The 11,325-nt window shown below is 36.0% G+C and overlaps 1 protein-coding gene across 3 annotated transcripts; it reads left to right on the top strand.

Annotated features, from left to right (window-relative positions):
• Positions 1-13: 13 nt before the first annotated feature.
• LOC110818313 (2-oxoglutarate (2OG) and Fe(II)-dependent oxygenase superfamily protein) lies at positions 14-9,282 on the top strand. Of its 3 annotated transcripts, none has more exons than XR_002540394.2 (4): positions 14-535; positions 3,089-3,342; positions 6,095-6,520; positions 8,806-9,282. XR_002540394.2 is itself a non-coding variant. In XM_022047134.2 (3 exons), the coding sequence occupies exons 1-3, from the start codon at positions 176-178 to the stop codon at positions 6,453-6,455; spliced, it is 975 nt and encodes a 324-aa protein (XP_021902826.1). In that variant the 5' UTR covers positions 15-175; the 3' UTR covers positions 6,456-6,882. The 3 variants fall into 3 exon arrangements, 1 of the variants encoding a protein (XP_021902826.1); XR_002540393.2 differs by having other exon boundaries at positions 15-535; positions 6,095-6,515; XM_022047134.2 differs by lacking the exon at positions 8,806-9,282 and having other exon boundaries at positions 15-535; positions 6,095-6,882.
• The last annotated feature ends 2,043 nt before the right edge of the window (positions 9,283-11,325 follow it).

Here is an 11,325-nt window from a genome sequence, read left to right on the forward strand (position 1 = left end):
CATGCTAAAACACGCCATCCATGCGCACTTAGGGACAAAACAGTTGCAACCCAGACCCAAAATGCGTCCAAGTTAAGCTCCTTCTCCCATCAAAACTCCCATGGAATCCAAGCACCCTTCTCTCTTTCTCGCAAGTCTCAACTGAAAGAAAAAGGCCCAGAAAGAGGGAATAAAAATGGCTGATCAACTCATCGAGACCAACATTCCACAACAGAAGCACTATAATTCCGTTCCTTTCCCTGTGGTTCTCTCGCCAAAATCAACAATTCCTTTCTCTCTATCGCTTTTCAGACAAACGATTAACACCCATAAACCCTTCATCGATTCCTTGTTACACACGGCAGGAGCGGTGCTCTTTAGAGGTTTCCCTGTCACTACTGCTGAGGACTTCAATTACGTCGTTGAGGCGTTTGGTTACGAGGAGTTGCCCTACGTCGGAGGTGCCGCTCCTCGTACTAACGTTTTGGGTAGAGTCTTTACGTCCAATGAGTCCCCTCCTGAACAGAAGATTCCTTTCCACCATGAAATGGCCCAGGTATTTGCTCCTTTTTTTTTAAAAAAAAAAACTGTATCTTCTTTTACGGTTAATAACTAGCAAGGATTTGCCTTCAATTGGTCAAGTATTGTGTGTACAGAAATTCAAGTTCAGTTTACTTGAGATTCATGGCTATTTTGGGTCCCAATTTTATCTGCGGGTTTTTCACCAGACTGGGTTTTTCGTATTGTTATATTCGGTATTGTGTAGGTTTTATTTTCTGTTTGTTGTGAATCAATATCTTGAATTTCTCATGTTTGCTAAGTGAGTGTTTTTGTTTTCTTTTGTCATTTGACTGGTAATGTATTTGTCTTAAGTTTGATATCTTATTTCCTGATAAATTTCAGCTCAAGAGGTTAGTATGTTATGAGAACCTAAATGCTTATGTGCATCCTTCTTTTGGTTGGTTTTGTAGTGGTTTCGTTTAGTGTTGTCTTCCGGGCCATAGTCTCCCATATGGGATTCCCTCACTTTTTATTATCTCTCTCGCTCTCTATCTCATTAGAAGTTGGGCTATGATACAAATAGTTTTTAAACTGGTCCCATGGATAATGTAGACAAGGCAGATGAAATTATAAAGGGAAACAAACATAGGGAGAAGTAGACTGAATATGATACGTTAGACAAAATAATAACTAGGAAAAACAAGCAGAGAGAGATAACAGAGAACAAAAACTCAGAGAAAGATAACAGAGAATAAAAACCCAGCAAAGAAATTATTAATTTCTTATTATTTATCCTCTTTCTCGTTGCTATTAGCTTTATGCATGTATTAATTACCACCAATATGGAAATTACAAATAAGAAATTAAAAAATTCTAATTTCCGTAATACTTAATCTCCTTAAGATAAAAACTAAAATATTAAAATGTCTAAATAAATCTAAATAATCTAAATTACTTAAAGATACAAAATTATAAAAACTTCTTTAATTGAAAATTTGTTCCAAATAAAATCTTTTTGCCATGTTGGTTTATGGGCAATAAGCACAATAAAGAATTGATCCTTTATGGTTCCTTCTTTGTTGTGGATCCTATTGGTTTGGTGACCTATAACTTAAGCTTGCCTGAAGATTCTAAGTTGCATTTTGTCTTCCTTGTCTCTTTTTTGAAGAAGTTTCACGCACGGCAACTTGCTTTTCCGGATGTTCTCTTCCTTACCTTTCCTCAACTTGGGATTCCTATTCCTACTCCTTAGGCTTTATTAGGTTCCTAGATTTGCCATGGTCCGCGTGAAGTGTTAATCCATTGGGAAGATGGGTATACCACGTTCCCCTTGCCATAATTGCAATGATCTGAGTTGAAGGAATTTATTTGTCTTCTTTCTTCTTTCGGTAGGATATGGCACATTCCCCTTACTGACAATCTCAATGAGAAAGAGTTTGAGGAATTCATTTGGCTTCTTCCTTAGATAAATGTGATGGACAAAAAATAGTGATGATGTGCAAATTTGACGGTCACAAAGAATGGAGGGATCTCAATAAATTCTTTCTATTGACTTTGAGCAAAGATCTCATCTTTGACGGGTTTCCATGGGAACAGTTTTGGAAACTCAAAATATCTCCTTAGGCGGCCTTTTTTTGTTTGGAAAGAAGCTCAGGTTTGCATTCTCACCATGGAGAACTTTAGGCTAAGAGCTGTTTGTCCTGAAAATATATGGCCCCTTTCCCTACGTGACAATAAATCTTGCAACCATCTCCTCTTATGTTGATTGGAGAGGAGAAGATTCACTAGCCTGATGGGCATAAGTTGGGATATTAGATGGCTCTTTTTCCTTTGAACTTCTGGTTTGGGATAGTGTTCAGGTTTCCAAGAATGAAAAGCTGAACCTGAGATGAATTCAAGGTTCTTCAAAAATCAATTTTCTCATTTTTTATTTCTCTGGGATAGATTGATTATTTTGGGATTCCTCTGGGCTAAGGCGTGCATGGCTTCAATCATAATATTTCTTTATCTACTTCCAGTGGAAATTGATTGGCTATTCTTTAGTTAGTTGTTTTTTTTTTCTTTTTTCTCATGCCTTTATCATTTAAAAATTTGTTTTCCTCTAGTAGGTCAACTATTCCTCCGCACCATTAATTTCCCCTGTAAGAATATTTTCTTTCCTATCCAAAAAATGAACAGGAAGCTTATTACCCTCACCATATTTTGGATCATCTGGAGACAACATAAATTATTTGACATTGTTATATCTAATTTTCTAGGATCAGAAGTTTGGTGGTTCCAGACCACATTTATTTTGTTCAGAAGTCTTCCTTTTCATTTTGGAGAAGATCTTGAGGAGCTTTTAAATATTTTGGCTGATCCTTCTATGTAAAGTTTCTTGCTTCTGTACTTTAGTGGCACCCCTTGGTGCCTTTTGTTTATAATATCATTTTTCTGCTAAAGAATTGTTTGCTCTATCGACTGAGGTTTGTATGATTTATATGTATTTTAGAATTTTTATTTTTGTTCAATTATGACCATTTTAATAGAATAACTTCATAGCATGTAGCGTTGTGTTCTGTTGCAATTCCATACCCTGCTTTTGAACTTGCCAGGTTGACGTCCACAGGTCCCTGAATTCCCATCAAAACTATTTTTCTTTTGTGAGGTAGAGCCAGTAAGTGGAGGAGAAACTCCTATTGCTCTTAGCCACATTGTGTATGAGAGGATGAAGACGAGGCACCCAGAATTTGTTGAACAATTAGAGGAGCATGGTCTGATCTACACACGAATATTGGGGGAAGACGATGACCCTTCATCTCCAATTGGCCGCGGGTGGAAATCAACATTCATGACAAAGGACAAGAGTGTGGCTGAGGAAAGGTTTGTTAGTTATTGCAAGTTCCGGTCTTGATAATCACTTTCACATAAAAGTTAATGTATCTGATTTCATTTGGGTTTTATAATTATGCAGTTGTATGAGAGAATTCTTTCAAGCATTGATGCATATCAGTTCATTATAGTGACATGCCGATACTTTGGCACAAGCCAGTTATTTAACTTATTTGGTTACAAAATGATGGAATAGATCTTTTTTCTTAGCTTTTTTAATGATGATTAATGGGGAAACCACAAAATTGCTGGCAAGTAGTTGTTCGTCAATGTAGGTGGAGTTGCAAGCTTATGGTCTAGAAGCTTATTTGAAATATATATTGCTGCAGGCTAAGCTGGTCCTACGACTGAAAGTAGATTCACCTCTGGATAATGTACATATGTCCGAAAAAACTTAGTTACTTGGAGAAGTAAGAAACAGTCCATGATATCAAGGAGTAGTACTGAAACTAAGTTTAGAGCTTTAACATATGGTATTTATGAATGAATGTGACTACAAAGGGTAGTGACTGAATTAAGAATTCCCTCTTCAGAGCCTATAAAAGTGTTATTTGATAATTAATTCACAATAAGTGTGGCAAAGAACCCATTTCATCATGATCGAATTAAGTATGTGAAGATTGATAGAAACTTTGTTAAAAAGAAGATAGAGTCAAGAGCACTATCCTTGTGACACATTCAGTCTTGCCATCAAACTGCAGATATTTTCATTAAGGCGTTACCTAAGAAGACTTTCAAAGAACTAAGTTCTAAACTTGGTTTGCTCAACATCTTGAAAAACTAGTTTGAGGGGGAATATAGGAATCCTATACAGATTGGTCTATTTAGGGAAATCTCCTTACAAAGCAGAATCATAGTTGACTTTCATAATTGGAAGCTTTTTTTTTTTTATGAAATTAATTTATATTTAGCTCTCTACTAAATCTCTTTTAAGTATTCTCCTATGTATATTTAGCTATTGTAAATTAAATATCATGAATAAAAATTCAGTAAACAGATAATTTAATTAGAAATTTTCAAAATACAGTCTGTATTCACGTTTGCACTGACTGCATATAGAAAAGCTTAACTCTAATAGTTGAAATCCAAGAGATTCACAGGAAACTGGCGGTAGAAACCCAAACAAAAAGAACAAAGAATAAGACAAGATGATTACCTGAAATGTAAATTAAGCATTAACCAATTCTCTAAAGTCATAAAGATGACACAAGCACAAACTTGTATGGCAAAATGTGAGAAAAAGATAAACTAAAAGCTAATAAAAATTTAAACATTGCCAGATAATGCTGCTGCAAGAACTGGAGAACAGTTAACAGAGCCCAGGGCTCTGACCGCGTGCCTGTTGAAGAATGAGCCGGCGACTCATAGGCAGTGGCTTGGTTAAGGGAACCCACCGGACAGCTATCATTTTGGGACCCATTGTAAAGGAAACCCAGATCATCATCAGGAAGCATCTCAAGGACACAACAAAAAAGCCTTAATCTCGACAAAGGCGTTCCAGGGGTGACAGTAAAGACATATGGAATCCAAGATAGATACAAGAAGAGGGCTTTGTGCAGGATAAAAATAATGTGGGAGAAACAGGTCGTGAGCAGGGAGGCAGTATCTACACCACTTGCTATTTCCAATAGTTAGTCGCATTATTTCTTGCAATGTGAGGGATCTCAATGACCAAAGCCAGAGAGTGTTAATTAAGTTGAAGAGTGGAAAGGGGAACTGGTGTGCCTTAAAGGGATAAAGATTGATGGTATGAGCATTAACCTGACCAGAATTGACACCTTGGACCATTATCCTATATGGCTTGATCTACATGGTTTTAAATGGGTCCCAAATTCCAATTTAATTTGAGAAGAAACAACTCAAGGGGTTAGCTTTAGCTATATGGTTTAGGCTTGGTGGAAGGAATCAAATCTTGTTGGCTTACAACCTTTAAAGTTGGCTGAAACTTCCACTAAGAAGAAGTTAAAGGCCTTGGAGTTTTGAGGTTAGGGCCAATGAGTTGATTAGAGGAAGAACATTCCTTGTGAGATCAAGGAGCTTGATAGAAAAGATTCTACTTTGGAGCTTTTGGAAGCTGAAAGGGAGAGAAGATAGTTGGCTAAATTGGAGTTGGCTTTATTGGATACTTCTAGAGGAGATTTCTTGGAGACAAGTCTTAGACTAATTTGGTTCAGAGAAGAGGACGAAATACTAATTTCTTTCATAGGATGGCCAACTACCACCGTAAGACAATCTTTTTGGATAGGATAGGATCCTTTTGGTGGCATAGAATTTGACATTGATAAGGACTTAATAGAAGTGATCAAGGACTTAATAGAATTTGACATTGATAAGGATCCAAAACTCAAAAAACATAAAATCAAATTCCCAAAGTCAACAAATATATTGGTAAAAAACAAAACAATCTCACAAATTATGTTTGACTCATCAAGTGGATAGTAAAGAAGGATACATCAGAGTTTCCGTAGACTTGTGTGTCAACTTCTAATTAGTGGACTGCAGAGTTTAGTTTTCTAAAATGCATCAGTTTGAACAACCAACGAGAAAGAAGAACAGGCCAAGTTTCATCATTTTCTTTTCTCATGCATTTTAATGAGTTAGATATGGATTTTCTCGTTCTTTTTTTGGAGTTATTGACAGTTTTATTTGACTACCTGTAATTCGTTATTATAAATTAATGGTTGTATGATACTAAACTTATTATGTTACCAAAGTTTATTCCACTAACAAAACCTGCAACCAGGGCTAACAAGCTGGGGATGAAGTTGGAGTGGATGGAAGAGGGAGTGAAAACTGTAATGGGTCCAATCCCAGCTATTAAGTATGACAAGTCAAGACAACGTAAAATTTGGTTCAATAGCATGGTAGCTGCTTATACAGGCTGGGAAGATGCTCGGAATGATCCTGTGAAGGCAGTCACTTTCGGGGATGGGAGACCACTCCCAGGTGATATCATCTATGATTGTTTAAGAATCCTTGAAGAGGAATGTGTTGCCATTCCGTGGCAGAAAGGTGACGTTCTACTTGTAGATAACTGGGCAGTCCTCCACTCTCGAAGGCCTTTCAAACCTCCTCGCCGTATTCTAGCCTCACTTTGCAAATAGCTTTTGATCAGACCTCGCATTGTCAACTGCTTCTCCTCTGTGGTTAAATGCATTATACTTGTATGGTATTTCCTTTGTTTACCATATTAAACTTCTTTGTGCTTGTATACTGCATTGACATGGAAAGTTGTTGGAAGTGAACTCAATCTAACACTTGTTCCACAGGCTAGAATCATATTTGTTTTGGCTTTTGGTCTTTTTTCCCCTTTAGGGATACTACACCCTTTCTGAATTAGACCCAATAAACAGTAACAAGGGCTGGGCATATATGACCACTGGTTACCATGCTTGGCATTGTGGCTTTTGTTCTTATTTCTATCACGATTAAGACAAATCGGCCATATTACAGCCATATATGTGAGTCCTGTATAAAATCCAACTGCTGAACTGATTTTATTAATATATATTTAAATATCATTTGATAGTATCATGCTGCATTTTTGGAATTGAAGTAGCTTACGTGTTCTTTCTACAAATTGAAGGGATCTGAAGGGGTGATGAATGTAGTTAAATCTTTTGTACTCTTAATTATCTTTATCTATTGCGAAACATTGGATTTTGAGATATAATTATTGTTTGCAGAGCTAGTCTTTCATTGTAGCACTGCCAATATGTAAATCTCTCATTCTTCCCACAGCTACTAAAAGCATAAAATCTATTATCTCCCGGTGAGAATAAAGAAGCATTTAACAACTTGGGTTTAACATATGAGAAAAGTTCATGTAGTTTATGACTTTGTTCAAATTAGCTCATACAAACTTTGTATTCAAATTAAACCCGTACTTTCAAAATTGATTCAAATTAGCTCTTACAATACTTAGTTTAGTCGCTATTGAACTTTGTACCCAGTGTAGCTGCTCACCTGGCTACACTAGATAATTTTATTTAAACATTTGTCAACATAACATCTACATGAATAAAATGTTGGCAAAAAACCCTTTTTATTTCCTAAAGCTCCTTTCACCATGCCTGAAAATTCCCTAGCTTTTCCTATCTTCTTTATTCTTTTCTATCCGATCTGGTCCACAGTCATCTTCTTTGTGCATCCTCCTGCAGCTTGAGGTGAGAACCCATAGGTCTTGTGTGACTCATTTTCTTCCCACAGCTCCAGTCCAAATTTTTTTGTTGCTAACCGCCTGATTTAATTTCAATGAAAATCTCAAAGCTTCATTCCTCACCTTCGAAATCATGAATTCTAACCAATTTGATACTCCAAGCCTTCAATTGAACATTTGTGTCTGTCTTTTACCGTTAGCTGTAATCATGAAAATGTTGAATTTAGTGAACTCTTCGGACTGTCCCCCATTGCAAAATCCCAATGTCAATCATAAAGGTACCATTTTCTGTTTGTCATTGCGAACTTAGAGCCCCACGGTCGACATCGTGGAGATCAAAGAAGCCTGTAGAAGTTTTTTCGTTGCCGAAACTACAAGGTTTCTGTTGCTCCTTTCAACTCCTTTAGTCACTGTTCTGTTTTAGTTTTTTGGTTATATGGTTATTGGTTTGATACTTGCTTGCAATGTGTCCATATATGGAGCTTATTTTCCTGTAGCTTAAGATAGCTTTTTTTTAATGCCAGTTTCTTAAGGATGCCACTTTCTTTTGTCTTTTGGTGGAAGGACTAGGATAAGTTATTTATCTTTCTTACTTCAAAAAGTTATTTATCTTTCTAATGGCATAAAATAAATATATTTAATCTCCTGATGAGTCATTACAAGTAATTTAATTATAGTGATTAACATGATTAGTGTGCACATATGGAGCTTGTTTGAAGCACCTAGAGACATTTTCTTTTTTGTGTTAAGATTAATTCACTTTTGCCCAAAATGGAAAATTAAAGGTACTCCTCACACCATACCTGTTATATTGCTTTTCATGGATATCTTAATGACCTTTACTAGTGAAATGGTTATTGTTGACGCATGCTTATTAAGTTGTAGGATTTGAATTGCTTCTTGAGCACAAACTTGATCCATTTTTTAAAAAAGTAGTGACTTATGTAAAAGGAAAGTTGCTAGTGAATTTCCCTTATAAATGGCTACCGATTCAAAGGAAACTAATTGTGGATTCCAAAAGGATCTCTAAGATTCCACATAGTCATTGTTATAGGTCATTAAAATATCACATAATTGTCATCTTGCTGTTTTATGGATCTCTTAGTAACCTTGATTGGTGAAATGGTTAATGGTTGATACATGCTTACATTGTGTGCATGCATTGAGCTTATTTGGTGTAGTTTGAGATAGATCTTTAGCATATCAACTTCTTGAGAACCTTGTCAATTTTTCTCATCTTGCTCTCATATGAATCTCCTAATGATGTTATGAACCTTACGGACCTTGTTTTGCAGTGGTGGGATTGCAGTTTTTTCGTTGGTGAGATGATGAAATCGCCTCTAAATACTATTGGAACCTGCTTTTCAAAATAAAAAAAAAGATAATTGTATAAGCAGACAACTTAGTAATCATGTTTGTGGGTGGATTCTGAATTGGTAGATGTTGTATGATGATACAAAAGAGATTCGAGGAAGGCAACAAAAAATAGGGCAAGAAGTCAAGTTGACCAAGAAGCTTATTGAAGATTGATTTATTGAGAAGATCTTAGGGACTAGACTTGTTTAGTAGTTATTGAACCAATATGCTTTGCGTCGACTGTAAGTGTACTCTTAATGGTCTGTGGGTTACGTTTAGCTTCATTTGCAATGTATTATGCTGTGTAATATATGGCCGAAGGATGCTACAATTGTTAGTTTGACAACCACTTGCCTCCTGTCTATTCTGAAAGTATATATCCAACATTAAATTTAATAAATGTTTTCCTTGAATGAGATCTGTGTGTGTGGCTGTCTGGTAGTTGGATTTGGACAAAAAACTTGGATTTTGTATTGGGTTGTCCGACATATAGTAGTGGAACATAAAATTATAACAGGATGTATGTGTATGGTATAGTTTGTTTCATGGATTTGGACAGGAGGCTTGGATTGAGTTGTTGCTTCTATGTTGGATTTTATATTGATTTTTTTTCATAAACACTGAAAAAAAATACCTAGTTTTGGGTTTAGGACGTTACTGTCACAATTCTTCCATATAATAATCATTAATTCTTTAGTTGCACACCAACTAAAAAGTCAACATCTATTTTTTCATAGACTTTTGTCTTTCTCTTGACATATTTAAGTTCTTATCTACACCTAAACTTTTTTTTGGTAGTAAAATATTATATTAATATATCACTCTTACCAATGTGAATGTAGAAATCAAATAATTAAGTAATTTTTCTTAACCAAATATTATTGATTTAACTAAAAAATTATTATAAAGCATGTACAGTGTAATACTTCGAAAATCTTTGCACTTAATTTATGTGTAAAACTTCTATTTATTCGGGTCCTGAGATCATTAACTCTTTAAAGTTTATTTTGTTTCAAACTTCGGACGAAAATGGATTTAAAAATATTAATTTTATATTTTACGAACAAATTTAATTTTTACGCATTTATTTTACCTAAATAAATATTTGTTTTTGTCATTTATAATTTAAATTTTTTAATGAAAAATAGAGAAGAAAAACGGCAGAAAAATCTCACGTAAGGGGCTACACCAGAGTTTTCCTAGTCTGCGCGAGCCTCGCGGGCTCTGTATACACCCTCGTGCTCACGGCCAGCACAGGCGCACGTCCCCTCCGTGAGAGGCGCGAGGTGCGCAATCTGCACATGTAACATCATGTACAAACAGAGGTGCGGCTCCACGCGCCCTTCAGTTCTACTGCATACAATTATCTTAAATGTACTCGTGTATGTTTTTATTTCTGTACCCTTATGCTTTAATTAACATTTGAGATATTACAAATGATATTAGAGCAGTTACGCAGAATAATTCTTTACAACTGAGGCTATAATTTAGAAAACTAATCTAGATACTTAGGATATTTCTTTCTTAAAAATTAGACCACCAACTCGAGTCTTCCTTTTCTTTTGTAGGAATGATGCGAGTGAGACGTCTTGCGCGAGCAACCAAACTCCTCGCGGGATTTTTTCCGTGGGATTTTCTTCTTGATTTGCCATTTTTCAATTTTTTTTTCTCAATTTTTATATTTAAATTAAATGAGTTAGGATAAAATAAAATAAAATAAATAAAAATCAATCAAAATTAAGAATTACGATAATTATTAAGCAATGTAAATTAATTAAGTTTAACGCGGCCAAAGGTCCGAATAAATAGAGTTTTCAAATCATTTTAACATAGTGATGGGCGGAGTGTTACATCTCCCCCACCTTAAAAAAATTTGGTCCCCAAATTTGTCTCGAATAAGTCTGGATACTTTTTCCTCATTTCGTCCTCCAACTCCCGCGTCGCTTCTTCCGGGATATGATGTTGTCGTCGTACCTTCACCATGGGAATCGTGTTATTACGCAACACCTTATCGGTCCACCTGAGAATCTCTACGGGAACCTCCTCATAGGTCATATAAGCCTGTACTTGTACCTCATCGCGAAGAATAACATGAGAAGGATTAGTGTGGTACCTTTTGAGCATCGAGACATGAAAGACATCATGCAGACTCGCGAACTCTTGGGATAGAGTGAGGCGGTATGCCACCGGTCCAATGTGCTCGATGATCGAAAAAGGTCCCACATAACGAGGGCTTAACTTCCCTCTCTTCCCAAACCACATCTTGCCTTTATAGGGGTAGAATTTTAACAAAACTTGATATCCCACGGCAAACTCCAAGGGTTGCCTACAATTATTGACGTAACTTTTTTGGCGGTTCTAAGCAGTTGCAAAATTCTTGCGGATGATTGCGACCTTCTCTATGGTCTCTTGAATGAAGTCTGGTCTTAAGTGGTACTAGTTCCCGACTTCACTTCAGC

The sequence above is a fragment of the Carica papaya genome, chromosome 4, assembly GCF_054855325.1.
Source record: "Carica papaya isolate Zhongbai chromosome 4, ASM5485532v1, whole genome shotgun sequence".
Lineage (NCBI taxonomy): Eukaryota > Viridiplantae > Streptophyta > Magnoliopsida > Brassicales > Caricaceae > Carica > Carica papaya.

Excerpts from the sequence above, each read along its gene's own strand:
- LOC110818313 (XM_022047134.2), top strand. The coding sequence starts at position 176 with ATGGCTGATCAACTCATCGAGACCAACATTCCACAACAGAAGCACTAT. Across the intron at positions 536-3,088 it reads TCCACCATGAAATGGCCCAG|GTCCCTGAATTCCCATCAAA; the intron begins GTATTTGCTCCT and ends TGACGTCCACAG. Across the intron at positions 3,343-6,094 it reads AAGAGTGTGGCTGAGGAAAG|GGCTAACAAGCTGGGGATGA; the intron begins GTTTGTTAGTTA and ends ACCTGCAACCAG.